General features: G+C 50.5%; 1 protein-coding gene across 2 annotated transcripts in view; it reads left to right on the plus strand.

Annotated features, from left to right (window-relative positions):
- Positions 1–18,084, plus strand: part of SNX29 (sorting nexin 29) — a 554,801-nt gene that overhangs the window by 74,126 nt on the left and 462,591 nt on the right. For both annotated transcript variants that reach the window (XM_060123064.1, XM_060123065.1), the window contains 3 exons: positions 2,397–2,515; positions 8,538–8,613; positions 10,321–10,403. In XM_060123064.1, the coding sequence (XP_059979047.1) occupies positions 2,397–2,515; positions 8,538–8,613; positions 10,321–10,403 (278 nt within the window). The remainder of the gene's footprint in view (positions 1–2,396; positions 2,516–8,537; positions 8,614–10,320; positions 10,404–18,084) is intronic.

The following is an 18,084-nucleotide window of genomic DNA, read 5'->3' on the forward strand; positions in this document are numbered from 1 at the left end:
TTAAATGACATCTAAGAGTACCTAAGTAGTATGAAGATGAAATTATGAGTTAATATCGAATGAAAAAAGCAAAATATAAAAACCTACATCTAGCTTCATTACAACCTCGTAAAGGAAGGCACGTGAGGAAAGAAAGAAAAAAAAGACACTATGGAAATCGTGTCTACCTCAGTTGTTTTGGGTAATGGGGCTTTGGGTGTATTTTTCCCCCTCCTCTTTATGGCATTTTGTAGGTTTTAAAATAAGTGTCTTACTTTTCTAATGAAAAGCAACACCGGTTCTGTTTCTAAGCCCAACTCTGACCCCGTATTCTGAATTGGTCTCTGCTTTAGGAATCACTTCAGTGTAACTCCTTTTCTAGGTGGAGGCCTTTGGCCACTTTTACTCGGGTCCGAACCTTAGTTGGTGGGAACTGACTTCACTTTGTGCTCTGCATGTGTTGCTGGAAAGTGGCAAGATGTCCCCTTAGAAACAACAGAAAATCCCACCTGCCTGGAGCTGGTGCAGCGGACGGGAAAGGCCTGTGGTTTTGCTGCCGTGTCCCGAGGGGCGCCCCTGGCCACCTCTGGGTGTCTGGGAGTCCCCTTGGTTGCCAGCTGCTGGATCAGAGCCCCGGGCCGGCGGTTCTTTACAGATTGTAGAGGCAGAGCCAAGTTCACCCCAGAACCTAGCTCTGCGGCTGGGCACACAGGTCGGGGGCGCTTCCTCTTCTGTGCCGCGTCCTGTGCGTTACCTGCAGGACTAAATGACACAGGTGGCAAAAATCTGTTAGGGTTATTACCTGATGTGTGTCCTGCTCCGTGTCAAATGTGTGACCAAAAGCTCGAGAGTGCTCAAAGGAGAATGTCTACAGACAGGCCTTAAAAGGGGAGTTGACAGGGCTTCCCTGGTGGCGCAGTGGTTGAGAGTCTGCCTGCCGATGCAGGGGATGCGGGTTCGTGCCCCGGTCTGGGAAGGTCCCACATGCCATGGAGCGGCTGGGCCCATGAGCCATGGCCGCTGAGCCTGTGCGTCCGGAGCCTGTGCTCCGCGACGGGAGAGGGCACAACAGTGAGAGGCCCACCTACCGCAAAAAAAAAAAAAAAAAAAAGAAGAGGAGTTGACAGACTAGCCTGCCGGCCAAATCTGCCCCCAGACGAGAATGGCTGTTACATTTTTTAAAGCGTTGTAAAAAGCAAAAACCAACCAAACAAAAAACCAACAAGGAAGTATACTTATGGCCACAAAGCCTAAAACTGACTATCTGGTCCTTTCCAGAAAAATTTTGTTAATCCCTGCTCTAAATGAAAGAAGAATTATGTACATCATGTCAGTGATGGGGCAGTGGCCAGGAGACCTCATTGTAATTGGATCTGGAAGACCTGGGCTGAAGCCTTGATTCTGGCCAAGTGATGAACTTAGACAAGTCGCATGATCTCTTTGAGTTGTTCTCCTACCCCCTCCCTCCCCTCCCTCCCCTTCTCCCTCTCCCTCCCCCTCCTCTTCCTCTTCATCCCTCCCTCCCTCCCTCCCTCCGTTAAGTAGGTATGATTATGATCTGCTTTGGTCTTCTTTACAACTGATTTGCTACGTGATTTTATAAACTTTCAAGTACTGCACAGATGCTTCCCGGTATTTGTCAGTGGTGCTTGATTGCCCAGAGGCAGATGCTGCAGCGGGCAAATACTTTCTCAAATTTAACTGGACCAGCCTGGCGTTACAAAGACGGCTCAGGTTAGTTTGGTACTTGGTGGATAAGGTGGCAGTATAACAGATCATATGAGCCTGGTTAATATTTGAGCTGACCCCCTTTCTTGGAAGGGACCCAGACACCATCCGGTCTGGTTCTGTCCTTTTACTTGTGAGGGTTTGAGAACCAGCGAGGCATAGGGACCCTAGCCCAAGGTCATTTCAGAGCCTGGAGCCCACGGGGCCTCCTCCTGCTTCAGCACCAGCACGTGCTGCCCCCACCTCCCGCCCCCGTGACTCTGGCTCTTCCCTCCGTCCTCACCTCAAACCTCCCTTCTTCAAGGAAGCCTTCCACCACCTTCCCGACCAGCTCCACAGACCTGAGCTGCCATTTCACACCTTCCTGTGGGATTACATGCCTCGTGTCTGCTTCCCCCAGTAGACTGTAAGCTCCATGAGGGCAGGATGGACCCTGTTGGCTAGTTCTTTGCCAGCACAGAGTGTGTGCGCACTGCCGGGCAGGTAGGAGGTGCTCAGTAAACACGGGCTGAAGGAGTGAGCACCGGAGGGCTGGCTCCCGACTCCCACCCGGGCCTGCTTCTGTTCTCATCCCCCTCATGGCTTGGTTGGTTCCCAAGAGGGGGCTTGTGGAGGCCCATCAGGTGCTGTACTACTCGGGGCCCTTGGGGCTTTCGGCCCTAATGTGCAGCTGTGTTCTCCCCCCGCAGGCCGCTAGACGGGGCTGCCTGCCTCTCCCAGATGCACAGCTGGGCTCCACTGCACGTGCTGCATGGCGACGCCGATGTGCTCTTCCCAGTCAGTGGCGTGGGCTCCTACGGCCCTGCAGGTAGGTGTCTCCCGATTCCTCCTTTCCTCCTGTCACAGCTCTGGCTCGAGAAGCAGCAGGAGTGGCTGGGTTACGTCTGCAGGTGGTGGGGTGGGAGAGTGGGAGAGAGAGCACGGAGGCCAGGGCTCAGGGCAGTCGGGCCTGTTGAGCTCAGGAGCGACAGAGGCTGCTCTCCTTGCTGAGCCTGGGTATTTTGAGGTGCTCTCACCTGAGTGAGTGTTGACAAACCACCAGGGAGCCCCTGGGGCCTGTTTTTCTTCTTGGCAGTGATTTGTTGAACTTGGTCACATGCAAGCTGATCACAAATGGTGAGCATTATTTTTGCCTCTTAGGAGAAGGGAGAAGGTCACAGGACCCGTAGCTCTAAAGGTCCTTGTGCTCTTTGCAGCCAAGTGCTTGCGGGTCAGGGAGTAGCTTGCTTAAAAGTGGCTAAGCATTTCTGACCTGTTCCTTGTGGTCGAGCAGGCTTGCCTGTGGTTCGTGATTGTTTTCTTTAGCTAGAGCAGGTCATGGTGGGGGGTATTGGGGGGGTGGGCGGTGAGGCTGGGAGCATGGATGAGCCCGGCTCCCCTGGTGGGGTAGATATTTGCAGCGCCTGGCGCAGTGAAGTGCTTGGTCACCGTCACTGCCTCACAGCACCAGCGTGTCACGGAGGCCTCGGCCCCCTTGTGTAGGTGCCCTTCTCACCCTCCTAGGCCCAGGTTTAGGGAACCATGGGCCGGGGCCCACCGACTGCCCAGGAAGCTGTTGACATTCTGAACCGGATGATAGACTGTTGTTGTGTCACTGTGTCAGGAACAGAAACCCACTCAAACTAGCTGTGGCATGAGGCAGGGCGGGCACGCTGACTGGCGCAGTCTTGGGGCGGGTGGTCAGCTCAGGCCCAGCTCTAGAAGTTGCTGAGGGAGGCACGTGTCCACCCTGTGAGGCAGTGTTCCCGGTGTAAATTGAGGCTGATGAGAGTGCGGCTAAGTGACTTACGTCCGCCAGGCTGTTCTCTTCTGGAAAGTGTGGATGGCGGTGATGACAGTCCTTGAAGTGAGTCCAGGACTGTAAGGTGATGGATCTGGGTTAGCTCATCCACTCTTGACCACAGCCCGCGAGGGAAGGGCTGGTTATTGTTATACCTCCTCCTTCTGAGACTTGTGGCAAAGGTTCCCTGAGTCAATCTGGGACAAGGTGCCGGGCACATGTGAAGTCCCCAGGCAGGCTTCCTGCAGGCATTGCACTAGTGAGGTCGCCTTGCGGGCACCTGTGGGCTGGAAGCTGGGACTTTGGGATGGAGGGATTCCGGGCCCGGCGAGGTCCTGCTGTCATTCTGGTTCTGTGCCCCACGCTTCCTTGTGGGGATCTGCCCCCACCTCCTCTCCCTCCGGGTCTGTCTCTGCTCCCTCATCATTCTCCGCCTTCTTGTTTGGCCTCTTTGGCTGAGGTGCCAACACTACTGCCTCGGCTGTGTCCTTCCATACCAACTAGAGCTTCTGTCCAGGTGTTGATTGAAACCCCAGAGAGGGGCGGTCCGGTGGGCCTAGCTGGTGTCTGCAGGCCAGGTCGGCCCCTGCAGCTCCTTCCGTTCGGGTGACCAGCCTTGGTCTGAGCCACTGCGCGTTGGAGGTCTGGTCACCTCGCCCTTGCCCGTTCAGCAGCAGTGCAGACGCGAGCAGAATGTCTGAGAAGGCGGGGGGTGGGGTGGTGGCTGGCAGAGAGTAGGTGGTCCCACGTGTGTCTGTGGGACCGCTGGAGGCTTTCCAGTGCTTGTTCAGCATCTGAGTCGGGGCCCAGTTCCCCGTTCCCCTTGCCCTGCTCCCCACGGCGGGCCTTTTGTTAGGGTCATGAACTGTCGCTCGTTGCCGCGTCAGGCTGCTCCTGGGGCTTGGCGGTGTGCCATTCGCATCAGGGATTTAGTCACGGAACGCGGCTTTCTGGCTGGCTTCCAGGATCCTCGCCAGGAGCCACCCCTTCCCCCGCAGATTTCCCACCGACCCTTCTCGGGCCGTCAGCCTCGCAGACCCAGAGGCACCACCTAGTCACTGTTGACGGGAGCCCAGCTCCAGCTGGTCTCGGCTGTCCTCACCAGAGGTGCTGCATGTGGGCTGCTCTGCCAGCTTTTAAACTTACTATTAACAAAGCTGCCAGGAGTCATGGAAGCTTGTGACCGCCTGAGGGGCAAACGCATCATGGTGAGAACACTGCATGGGAAGGCGCGTTATTGTAGGGCTGCCCGAAGATACTAGAATCAGCTGGGGGAAGCCGTGTCCTGGCTGGAGTGCCGAAGCGCATCAAGTCCCTCCTGGCCTGACGCCCCATGTCCGTGGAGGTGTGCGGGCTGGTGGTGCTGAGGCTGGCCTGGCTGCCGGCCCGGCCCCTCCATGGGCAACCCTGGGCGTGCATGGCCAGATTTCTCCCCAAGATTCCTTCTCTTTCACTCCATTTGACTAGTGTCCCTTCTGATTGGCACTTGCCTACTTTAGTGACGTTCAGATCTCCTTTCTCTTTCTGGCCTGGGAGTCATTTCATGTCTTTACCTTGGGGGTTATTTAGAGAAAGAGGGAGGGGATAAAAAAAAGGGAGAGAGGCCTGTGGCGGGGCAGTTTGGATGTTTTAGTAGCTAAGTCTGGGGAGGGAGAAGGCGGCAGAGAAGGGGACCCTGAACAGAGGATCATTATCCTTCTGAACCTTGGGAGAGGCACCTCTGTGGTTTGGGGGGCCATGCCTTGGGCTGCATTTTTGGGGTTAGGGAGGGGCTCAGAGAAGGGAGACACCAGCCCAGGGTCACTGAGACCCTGACAAGCAGATGAAGGATTAGATCCAGTCATTCCTCCGGGCATGTCATTACCTAGAGCAGAGCAAAGCACGTTTACCAACATCTGTTTGAAGCTGCCAGGGAGAAAAAGTCCCCGAAGTTTCTTTCAACTGAGAATCATAAATTGAGGGGGACAGAACACCCATTCCTGCTGACTATGTACGTGGAAGTGTTACTGCTCCTCGCTGAGGGCCTGTGCTTGGAGTTGGGTTTTGGCAAATGCGGAGCTGGTTCACTGGACAGCTTGGGTCCTCGGCCCCTTCCTCTCCCCATCAGGTCCAATGTTCCCCGACTTCTCCCAGTCCTGCTATTGGGTCTGGGGTTGGGGCGCTGCCAGGCTTTGGGGGATCTAAAGGCGAGTCCCCTGGGAGTGCCACAGGCAGGGAGGGGACAGCGACATCATTTTAATCCTCCGACATAGAGGAGGAGGAATGAATGGTCGAAGTGTCCTCTGAATGCTTCCACCACCCTCTTCTAACTCATGCTTCTCTCGCTGGGCTCGTACAAAATAGCCTCTCAACAGCTCTCTATCCCTGTCTGCCATCCATCCATCCTTCTTTCAGCAGCCAGAGTGACTTTTTAGAATGTACATCAGATTGCCTCATTCTCCTGCTCCAAATCCAGAACCCTCACTGTGCCCACCCGGCCCCCACTCACCCCGCAGCCTCACCTCCTCCCGTTTCCCCTCTGCCTGCTGCCCTGGCCATACCAGCCAGCTTTCACTTCCTCCTCCCCTCGAGCTCCTCCTGCCTTTAGGCTGCGGCCCAAGGGCTGCTGCGTTAGAGAATACCGTGGCCCTGCCACCCACCACACCGCATGCGGCGCGGGCCTTGGTTTCACTCTGTTGTAAACCTAGGTGTCTCCACTTCTCCGACCTCGGTGCACCACCTGAAATTGTGTATTTGTGTAATTACCTGATAACGCCTGTCCCCGAACCCCTACCCGCACTAGCCTTTGAGGTACGTGAGGGCAGGACCATGTCTGTTTTGCTTCCAGTGTGACCCTGACCCTAGTCAGAGCCAGGCCCGCAGCTGGGGTTCAGGGGAGCACATCAGTGCCGGGGTGGGGTGTGGGCATGCTGAAGGGAGTGGACGTCTGGCAGTTGGAAAAATGACGTCTGGCTGGGGGCAGAGGAAGAGGGGCCTCGACAGTGTCTGCGATCGCTCTGTGGCCCCAGTGCATCAGGCCCGCTGCACCTGGCACGGGGTCAGGGTCGTGTATTATGACGGGAAATCCACTTGGGCCGGGTAGGCGTGGTGTCCGGAATCCTGGTGCGTGATGCTGGTCTTTACTCCACCCGTGGATTTGCGTTGTGTAGTTGGCATCCTGTCTTTGCTTCAGGGAGTGGAATCTGACGGCTGTGTGTGAGTTAGATTGGAGGCTGAAGCAGAGCTGAGGGGACCTGCTGCAGAAGAGCCCAGGGAGGGCCTGGAGCCCTCGAACTGGGGGGCGGGGGAAGTGGCTGGAGAGCAGGGAGTGGGAGGTGACTGGGTGGGACTGACTGGTCTTGGGCACCGACCAGCTCTGGGATGGGAGGGAGGGTGGTACCACCATCTTCTGAGGTGGGAGCGGTTTTGAAGGTCATGATCAGTTGGGAGGCCAGTACGGTATCCCAGTAGAGCTTTCTGGCGGGCAGTTATAAACGTGGGTTTAGTTATTGAAGATTGAGGGCCTAGCCAGAGGTGAGGGCTCGAGAGCTGTCACCTTCACGGAGCCGAGAGCTGGAGCCAGGACCTTTGCTGGGTTTGCCAAGGGCGTCAGAGGCCACGGAGCCGTGATCCAGCGACACCTTCACGCAGGAATCAGAGAAAGAGACAGTGAGGGGAGGAGGACCACTGTGTTCTGAAGGCTGAGAGCAGAGAGCTCCTAGGAGGACGAGGGGAGGGGTCTTGGTTTCAGGGAGAGCTGATACCAGCCCCCGCTCACTGCACGCTCTCACCGAAATGTATGTGTAATAAAATGTGAAATTAAATTATGTGGCGGGCGTTATTAAAATGTATGAAAAGGGGGCATATATGTATACGTATAGCTGATTCACTTTGCTGTGCAGTATAAACTAACACAATATTGTAAAGCAACTATACTCCAGTAAAAAAAAAAAAAAGTATGGTTGGCACTAGTGTCAGCCCATTTCTTAGAGGAGGCAGCCGAGTCACAAAGAGGCTGGGTAACTTGCTGGATTGAAGTTGGGGAGCAGGGACTTGAACCCAGGCCAGTGGGCGGAGCCTGTACCCTGACCTCACCACGATGCGGGGGAGCGAGAAATAGGAGGCAGAGAGGTGGACACTTTCTCTTCCCTCTGTGAACTTCTTAAAAGAGGTAGCGGTGAGTGGAATAGTTTGGTGGGGACAGCGGGGTAGAAGGAAAGGTGAGAAAACCCCTTAAGGTTCCCTTAGGTCAACCTCTTAAGAGCTGGGGAATCTTGAGCAGGACCAGACCAGGTGTAAGCAGAGGAGGAGGTCACACGACAGATGACTTAGGGCAACGAGACGTGCGTCCTTCCGTGACTTGAACAGCAGCTAATGCACCTATGAAAGTCTTTAGTGCCTCTTGCCTGTTGTTTCTAGAGATGACATAACGGCCTCACTTCTTCCAAATGCCTTTCCCACTTGATGCAGGGCAAGTGGCGCTGTAGAAAGCAGCAGTCACTGGGCTGTGCTGCCCTCGTGTGTCCATCTTCAGACACTGCAGGTGGGAGCGGATCTAGCAGCTCATTTATTATTCCCTGGTTCTGAGGTTGGCTCTGGATATGGACTTCATGCGTAATGCCAGGTGGCTCCAGATCAAAGGGGTTCATAAATGTGTCATGGGATGTAACGCACAGCGTAGGGGATATAGTCCATAATATTGTAATAACTTTGTCGGTGACAGATAACACTACATTCATCCTGGTGATTAATTCGTAGTGTATATAAATGTTGAATCACTATGCTGTCCACCTGAAAGTGATATTATTGTATGTCAGCTATACTCAGTGAAAAAAAAAAGGTTAAGTGGGCAAATAGGGCCTCCGGTCAGTGACTGATACCAAGTCTGAGATTACGGCCCAAAGAGATGAAACAGGGAGCAGGTGAAACTCCAGTGTGCCAGACGGGTAAACATCGTAAGTAAACTGGTTCAGCAGGTGAGCCCGTGTCGGCACTGTGTCCTTGTCTCACGGGGAAAATGAAACGAGAGCAGAACCCTGACTTTCTCTCTGTGGTTGCTGTGTGTGCACAGATACCCGCCTCGGGAGCCTGGAGAACGGGACGGGACCCGATGACCACGTCCTTCCAGAGCCTGGACCTCGGTACAGGTGAGTATTCAGACCCCAAGCTGCCTCTGGCGTTGAACTGTCCTCTTTACAACTCTGCCTTTTATTCTTTTTTAAAGATGGGCGGGCGCCTGCTGGGACTGAAGGGCAAGGCCTCACTTCACGTTAGTTTAGTTTAGGTTTGGTCTGACATCCCAGAGTGCGAAGTGCCCAGGGGTCTCAGGCCCGAGACTTGGTATGTGTCAACGTTCACTTGCATACCACGTTTACTTTTTCCACTTTGGGAACCATATCTGGGTACCTCCACCATCACAATTTGCTTGATTTTACTATTTGATAATGATAACAATATTACAATTTATAATTGTAATATTACATAATATTTAAACCACTTTGATATTATATATCTGTGAAGTGCTTAGTCTGCCATTCAGTAGCAAGCACCACGTTGGTTTTCTTTTTTTCCACATGAAAGTATCTCAAGGGAAAGCTGAGTTGTCCAGAGTCACTGGACATTTGGTGGCAGAGCTGAGATGGACACTGAGGGCTCCCTGACGCCACCGCGATCCTTGTTGCTCTTACAGCTTTTTCCTTCTTCTCTCCATGGGTTTAAATTGGTGTCCCCAGGGTGTAGCATCTGCATTTTCAACTTTGGCTCCAGAGTGGGGTCATTGTTTACCTCCACCCATGCTTGGTGTTCCGGTCTTGCCCTGTGCTCTGAGAATGGCACTCCCTGTAGGAGGCTCGTCCGGATTAGTACGATACCAGGAAGGGTTGGTGTCGCCAGATCCATCCAGGACGCTGAGTCCTTTCTGCTGTTTATTTTAGAAAATTTGGAAAATGCAGCAGTACAGGAAACGACATCACTCTTAACCCCAACTCCATTTCATCGGTGATGTTTTTGGTCCTTTTCCTCCTGGTGTGTGGGTGTGGCTGTGGTAACCGGATTATGGTCTTGCCATTTTCATGACAGATGTGAAGTGCTGTTTTTCCACGTTGCAAATTCTTTGTAACTACACAGTCAACTCTCGTTATTTGTGGTGGTCGTGTTCTGTCAAGGTGGAACCATTGCTCCTAGGTTCCTGGGAGTGTCTGGTCACAACATTTTTGTCAACAGATCTGTCAACAGACCAGTACATACCTATGTTTTATGCCAGTTCCTGTTTAAAGACACCTTATTTAACATATGTTGTTGATGCACTTACGGTGAACTCGAGGCCAACAGCCCTATCCTTAGGCCTGAACAAGGGCCCCCTCACACGTGTATTTTCTCCTCAGGCACTTCGCAGTCTTGCCTTCAGGAACACCAGGCAGCACTTCAGCACTAGCTTGGGGCCATTTTAGATGCAAAATCAGCAACAAAAAGCACAAGAATGTGAACAATGTGGTGCTGAATAGCTCGCCAGAAGGACAGAACGATAGTTGAAAGAAGGCAGAGCTTGCCTTGTTTGGCCTGAGGTGGGAGCACGCACGTCCATGACTCAGCCTTTTGACCGCTCTGTGCGTGTTCACGGGTGACCATGTTATACCTGAGAGCTGGGAGTTTTGGGGTTACAAATAAACTGCAGGGAGTAGGCGAATTTGCAGCTGTGGAACCCACAAATGAGGACCGACTATAATTTCAAAGGGCATCCTTCCCTTCCTTCTAGTTCGTAAACCTGAACAAGCGTAATGCCTGCTGGTTTTTGAATGGTGAGGAGGTGTGTTTTAAGTGGCCGACTATAACTTCCCTCTGCCTGCCTTTCCCAGTGTGGAAGCCAGTCCTCCAGGCCAAGGAAGTCCTCTGAGCAGCCTGTTACCTTCTGCCTCGGTGCCAGAGTCCATGACAATTAGTAAGTACTTTCTGAGCAGCTTCTGCCGATGCCAGGATGACTCTTAGGCCTGCACATCGAGGCAGTGCCTTTGTGCTTGCTCCTGTGTGACCGTGGACTTCACAGAGTGTGGGATGAAGTCAGGTGTGTGTGTGCCTGGTCGTGGGCTTGGAGTGTGGTGCGTGGTCGTAAGCTCCCTGAGCTGTAAAACTTGATACTTGGGTGTGTGAATGCTCTAAAGGACGTGCTTCAGAGGTGGAGCAGGATTGAGGCAGAGGGAAACTTCTGTCGTTCACGGTTTCCGGGTTTGTCTCCTGCAAGGCCGTCAGCTACAGAGGAACTTTCTAGTTGGGTTTCCTTTGTAGCTCTGGAGGAATCACTTTTGTAGGTAAGGGAGAGAGTGTCTCTCAAAGATGAATGAAGGTTGCTAATGATCAGGTTCAAACTGTTTGCAACCTCACCACTCAGTAAAAGTATTAGCGATACAGCAATTACGGTTAGGTTTGAGTGGCTTTATGTAATAAAGAATGAACCAGCAAACTGTGGCTTAATGTGATAGGAATTCATCGCTCTGTCCAGAGGTAGGAAGGCTGGGCCGGTATGTAGCTCCATGGTCATTGGAGACCAGGGCTCCTTCTATCTTGCCTCATAGTCCAAAATGGCTGTTTTAGCTCCAGCCATCCCATTCTCATCCCAGGTACCAGGAAGGAGGAGGGGGCAAAGGAGAGACGTCTTCCATTTCCACAGGTAGGATTCAGGGGTCTGAAGTTGCACAGGGGAAGAAATGATGACTTTTTTCTCTAACCTCTGACTGAAATTTAGTATTTATTTTTTATTGTTTTACTTGATTTTTCAATTGAAGTGTAGTTGTTTACAATATTATTAGTTTCAGGTGTACAACATAGTGATTCAAAATTTTCATAGATTATACTTCATATAAGTTATTGTAATACATTGGCTATAGTCTCTGTGCTGTACAATATGTCCTTGTAGTTTATTTTATCCATAGAAGTTTGTACCGCTTACCCCTCCCCCCATCTTGCCCCTCCCCCTTTCCTCTCCCCACTGGTAACCACTAGTTTGTTCTCTGTATCTATGTCTGTTTCGTTATATTAATTTGTTTGTTTTATTTTTAAGATTCCACATATAAGTGATATCATACAGTATTTGTCTTTTTCTGTCTGACTTATTTCACTAAGCATAGTACCCTCCAGGTCCACCTGTGTTGCTGCAATGGCAAAATTTCATTCTTTTTTATGGCTGAGTAATATTCCAGTGTGTGTGTGTGTGTGTGTGTGTGTGTGTGTGTGTGTGTGTGTGTGTGTGTGTGTGTGTGTGTGTGTGTACCACATCTTCTTTATCCACTTATCTGTCCATGAACAGTTAGGTTGCATTTTCTTTAATTATGAAAGTAGCAGCAAACCATAGGAATCTTAGTAGCCTTGGCAAAATGGGTGACTTGGTCACTGATAGAAGTCACAGGCACCTGTAACAACAGTGATATGGAAAAATCTCACAATGTCATTTCTGCTTGAAAATACAGTAGTTTTTTAATGTGATAAAAAATCCTGTATATTAGTGTGTCACTTTTCCTTTTTACATTTTAATAATTCTATTTCAATTTAATCAGTTTCCTTTGTAATCTTGGGTGTTTTATTTTATGTATTTTAAAACATTTTTCTGAGAAGAGGCCCATGGGCTTCATCACCAGACTGCGGAATGGGTCTGTGACACAAAAAAGATAACCTTCTCCCCTGGCCCAGGCTGTAAGGACCCTTCCTAGAAGGTGCACACAGGTTCCCACTTGTGTGGCCAACAGCCATCCCGAGGCCTCCCCTGGCTGCTAAGGAGGCAGTGTGTCCTATCCGTCCACCTGCCCACCCCCCGCCAAAAAAAAAAAAACACCCATGGCTAAGGAAGGAAGAGGGGTTCGGGGGCAACCAGCATTCTGATTCAAGGGCGAGGAAGGGAGTGAGTAGGCGCCGTGAGGTGGGGTGTGGGGATTGGCTGGTCTCACTGCGTAACCAAGGCACGTGGCTTGCGCTGGCACCTCTCAGCCTCGGGTTCAGCTGAGCAGGTATTTCTGTATCTGCCGGTGTGTGGGACACACGGGCCAGAAGAGCACTAAGGTCACTGGTTTTCAAAGTTCAGTTATTTTTTTACCTCTGTACTATTACCTACCCTGCCATTTTTTAAGAATGGGTGCCCATAAAAACCTGAATGCCTTTATTTAAAAATGGACTTTTATATGCTTACTGTGAACGGAGAGCCACTCTTAGTTGACTTAACTAGCAGGGAACTGTGAAAGTAAAGACAAGAAAAGGAGCCAGTGTTAGTAATTCGGCCTGGATGTTGTTGCCTGTCTAAGCATGAGAAGACATCTCCGTGCTAATCCGCTCAGGTATTTTTCCTGACATCATCGGAAGGAGCGGGAAGGGGAGAGGAGTTCTCTCTGTGGCGCACGGTTAGTTGATGCCTTGTCTTTCTAGCACCTGCAGTGCTGCCTCTTCACGTGGGTCACACCTTGACCTAGAGGGGTGAGACTTTACCCTGGCCCTGAAGTGCATCTACTCTAAAGACCCCGAAATTGAGGATGTGGAGGCCAGGCTTCATGGGCACCTCATCCTAGGCACCACTTGTAGGGATACAGGCATCTCCACACCACCACTTCCCCCCACCCTGTGGTACCTAGCACTGTGCTTCCGCATAGGTCTCCTGCACCCTGGGATGAGGTCCCGCCATCTCAGACACAATTCTCTTTGTCAGCTGCTCTTGGGGTCGACAGAGATCGTGGTCTGTAGGTCTCCCTCAGCCATCTTCTGACCTTGAGGAGGGTGCTGGCCCTGCTTGTGTGTTTTCACTAAGGACATGCCTCTGAGCACACTGGAGTGGTGTTGATGGCAAGGATTTAGACCGTTTTTCTTGTTTTTAGTCGTACACTTTTCTAAAAATGTAAATCCGGTGTTCTTATTTGGTATCTTGGCAAATAGAGGCATACCCAGACTCTACAACCTGCATCTCTGAAGAAAAATGTCACTACATCCACATTTTGACCCTCGACACCCTGTAGTGGTGTGGTTTGTGGGTGATAAGTGTGTATGGCGGGAGGGGGTTCTGTTTTCTGCGGTGGCTGTAAATTTCAGGGAACCTTCAGGGGACAGCACTGTTGTCTGTCCTGTGGGTGTTCCAGATGAGAGATCAGAATCCTGAGAAATTTTGAGCGGTGGGTGGTTTTGACTTGTACCCTCCCCATCCTGCCCCTGCCTCCTATGTCATTGCAAAAAAATAAGAGCGAGTCTCTCTGGGTATCCAGGGTGTGCTCCTTTGCTAGGGTTGTTGTAACAAAATACCACAGACTGGTGGCTTAGACAACAGGAATTTATTTCTCATAGTTCCGGAGGCTGGAAGTCCCCCAAGCTCAAGGCGCCGGCAGTCTTGGTTTCTGGCGAGGCCTCTCTCCCTGGCTTGATGACCTTCTCTCTTTGAGCACGCATCCCTGGTGTCTCTTCCTCTTATAAGGATGCTTTAATTACCTCTTTAAAGGTCCTACCTCCAAATACAGTCAAAACATATGAATTTGGGAGGGATGCAATTCAGTCCATAACAGCGGGTGTCCCAGGAGTGGTGTCCCAAGAGATCTCCAAGTTCAGGATGAGAATTGCATCCCAGCATGTGAAGCATGTAGGATTGCACTCCAGAGGAGATGCCCGACTCTCAAACCCCAGAAGAGCTTGGCAGAGGAACCCCAACTCTGTTCCCTGGAGCGGAGAGTGTTTCCCTCATGTCCCACCAAGTGGCTCCCGGCCTGCACTGAATAATCGGGCCAGGTGGCTGTCTCGGCCCTGTCATCGAGCTGGAGCTTGTGTACTTAACCCTTGGTGCTGCGAGTAATTGACAAGTCCTCTGCCAAGCAGCCTCCCCCCCTTGCATGTCTCTGAAACGGCAAGGGGTTTTGTCCCAGGCTTTTGGGGCATATATTATTGTTATTTAGTGCCCAAGAGAAGATGTGTGATCCCACCCCCATTACTGCTCTCTCTTTAGGCTCTTTGGTACTTAGGAAAACACAAAAGCCTGTTATGAAAAACTAGTCCTTGAGGGGAGTAGTAAAGACAGTTACGAGTAAACCCAGACACCCGTAATTCTGCCTCAGGGGTCCTTTCCATTCCTGCAGGTGAATTTGCGAGCCTGGATTTGGGGCGTGCAGAGTTGTAGCTGGTTGGAATACAGCATGCCTGTTGCTTTAGGAGGACATGCTCTGAAACCAGGCTGCCCAGGTTCAAGTTCTTAAACCTCCCAGGCTCTTGTTTCCTTGTCTAAACATAAGGATTTGATGAATACTTGTCTCGTATGGTCTGGTCGTTGTGAAGGTTAACCGTGCTGTGCTTAGAGAAGTACTTAGATCAGAGTTAAGAGCCATGAATGTTAGCTGTTGTGGATGTGCTTATTTTGTATTCAGCTCTTAACATATATCACAGTTGCCCTTTTTCCCCTCATCTCCCCGTCGTCCTGTTGAACGTGTTGACTGAAGAAAAACGCACAACCTAAAAGTTGTGACTTGTTTTATTCGGATATGTTACTGAGGACTCTAGCCCAGGACGCAGCCTCTGAGGTCGCTCTGAGAAACTGCTCAGAAGGGGTAAGGGAGGAGTCAGGATATATAGGAGTTTTCTGCTGGAAAAAAAAAGCATGTAGTTGAACATCAGGAGACTACTGCTAATCGCAAGAACCAAACATCTCAGGTTAATGATTCTAGTGCTTTTCTATGCATGGGAAGATGCAAGCGTCTGGGCTCCTCGAAATGATCCCTTAGATATGCATCTTATCTAGGGCCAGTATCCAAAGCACAGAATTCTTCCTGTTTTTCTCCATCCTGGATTGTCCTCAGGGTAGCATTCCACTGCAGGGTCGGCTGCAGTTGCCAATGGCTTGATCCTTGTAGAACTAGAGTGGCGGGCAGCAGTCTCTGTTCACAGATGGCTGCATAATATTCCATCACTTGATTTTTTACAGTTTGCTAGGTTATTTTTTGGGAGGATCACCAGCCAGAGTGTTTTTCTCCCCAGGGAGTTTCTTCATTCATTGTAAGGAAGAATTGAAGAGTGCTATTAGTAAGTGCACTCTAAGAATATTGGCTATTATTTTTTTTCTGCTTAAGCATTCCTTTGTGGTAAATTTGTGGGATAGGAGGGCAAGGTTGGGCCATATTTATGGGCTAGTTCTCAACAGCCACTTGTGTTCTGAGTTAGTGTGTTGCCAGGAGTATGACAGCTGCATTTCTTTACCCTCTGCCAACACTAGGTGCTAACATGGTAATGCATTTTTTCTACTTGGAAAATTATCCTTTGTGGTTGGGTGGCTTTGCATTCCCTCCAGGGCAGCCTCTCTTCCCGCTTTTGTTTAACATTTGTATCCCCGGTGTGAGTTGTTGGCTTGGGGCGTGGTCCCCCATTGGGTGTTCTGCCTGACTTGGGAGGCAAAGGAGAAAAGGGGGGATGTGACTCCAACAGTCCATCCTGGCTGCTCTTGGAGCTGGTGGCTCGGGGAGGAGGTCGAAAGGAGGGGCCAACAGTGATATTGTGTAAGAATGTGACCTAGTTAAATAATAACATGATTTAGTAGATCTTACGGTGTGCCAAGCATTGTGCCTAAGCGTTTAAAATGCTGTTTTCTCATTTAATCCCCCAGCAGCCTCCTGCAGATAACATCACTCTTTTTGTTTAAGAAAACAGGCTGAGTGAGGTTAAATAACCTGTCGAGGCCTTACAGCTAGGATATCATTCAATTTATTGAGCATCTACTGTGTGCAGGGTGTGGTTGCTAGGACGAGTAAGTGGTGAAGCTGGTGATGGACCCAGGCTTCCTGACTCCCAAGTCCAGATGACCTAAAGAGTGTTCTACCATCACCCAGCCAGGGCATGCAGTGCTGCCAGTAATGGGGTGGGCATCTAGGTCTGAGAGCCTTAAATTATTTTCATCATTATTTTTTTAATAGAGCAAGGGATTCCTGGGTGAGGACACTAGGTTTTTAGGATGAGCATACCAAACTTGTTTATTTTCAGGGGCACTTTTCACTCTGAGTACTAGAGTCTGAATGTGTCGCCTCCCCAAGTTTATATTTTGAAATCCTAATGTCCAATGTGATGATATTAAGAGATGGGGGCCTTTGAGGTGTGATTAGGTCCCGAGGGCAGAACCCTCACAAAAGAGGTGCCAGAGAGCTCCCTTGTCCCCTTCTGCCGTGTGAGGACACAGCGAGGAGTCTGCAGCCCTCACCTGACCACGCTGGTGCTCTGACCTCCGTCTTCCGGCCTCCAGAAACCGTGAGCAACACATTCCTGTTGTTTGTAAGCCACCCGGTCTGCTGTGTTTTGTTTCTGCAGCCCGAGTGGACTGAGACACTGAGGGTTAGTGGGGCTGTGACGTTGGGACTGCTGACCTCTCATCCATTACCAGCCACTCTTTGCAAGTTGCTGCTTCTCCGCCTTCCAGTTCACCCCTTTCCACTAACACCCCAGATGCCCCAGGTGACGACTAAGTTGTCCAGGTTATTGTGCCACCTAGTGGATGGTCCAGGAACTAGCCCTGTAGTTTCTCTTCCCCATCACCACCTTTTCCTCCTCAGAACACATGACCTTTGCAACTCTTGGTGTGCTTCTCCTTGTAGATGGTTTAGGGAATTTCACTAGAGGTTATCATTTTCACATCTACCTGAAATAATAAATGGTGATGATTGTTATTCAAATCCTTTAAACTCCCTTTCCCTTTCTTTTTTCTCCACCTTTATCTCAAAAATCTTTGTCTCTCTTTTGTGGGATCAAAAATATGACCTTATTTTATTTTATTTTTTTAAAGAAGATGTTGGGGGTAGGAGTTAATTAATTAATTAATTTTAAATTATTTTTTATTTTTTTATTTTGGCTGTGTTGGGTCTTCGTTTCTGTGCGAGGGCTTTGTCTAGTTGTGGCAAGCGGGGGCCACTCTTCATCGCGGTGCGCAGGCCCCTCTTGTTGCGGCCTCTCTTGTTGCGGAGCACAGGCTCCAGACGCGCAGGCTCGGTAGCTGTGGCTCACGGGCCTAGTTGCTCTGTGGCATGTGGGATTCTCCCAGACCAGGGCTTGAACCCGTGTTCCCTGCATTAGCAGGCAGATTCTCAACCACTGCGCCACCAGGGAAGCCCAATATGACCTTATTTTTAATGGGTACATAGAAAAGCAGTTTGCCTAATATACTGAAATGGAAGCAAAAGAAAGTCGTGTACTTTTGAAGTGAAATTAGACACAAGAAATCCGTGTTGTCAACCTCTAATGCCTTTAAAAATACCCAGCAGGCCTTCTCATACCATCTTGGAATTGGCACAGAATAGCTTTCCACCTTGTCATCATTTGCTGTTTAAGATGACTTACTCCAGACACCAAATTTTATCATGAATAAAATTCCATTTTCTATTTTGCAGTTCCATTTAACTTTTGGCATTCTTTTAAACTCAATTTGTGGTAACAATGTTTCAACAGAGTTTTGGATTAAATAGTCCTAGGGTCCTAATCTGGGGTCCAAGAGGGTGCAGATGGGGGTCGTGGGCAAGAGAGAAGCTATGTGAGCTGTCGTGATGGAGACTGACCCAGACCCAGAGCCGTGAGTCTTTTGGAATAACAGGTGTCTCTGCTTTTGGCCGGGAGTGCTTTAGTCTGTGTGATAACAAGCA

This window comes from Lagenorhynchus albirostris, chromosome 15 (assembly GCF_949774975.1).
Source record: "Lagenorhynchus albirostris chromosome 15, mLagAlb1.1, whole genome shotgun sequence".
NCBI lineage: Eukaryota > Metazoa > Chordata > Mammalia > Artiodactyla > Delphinidae > Lagenorhynchus > Lagenorhynchus albirostris.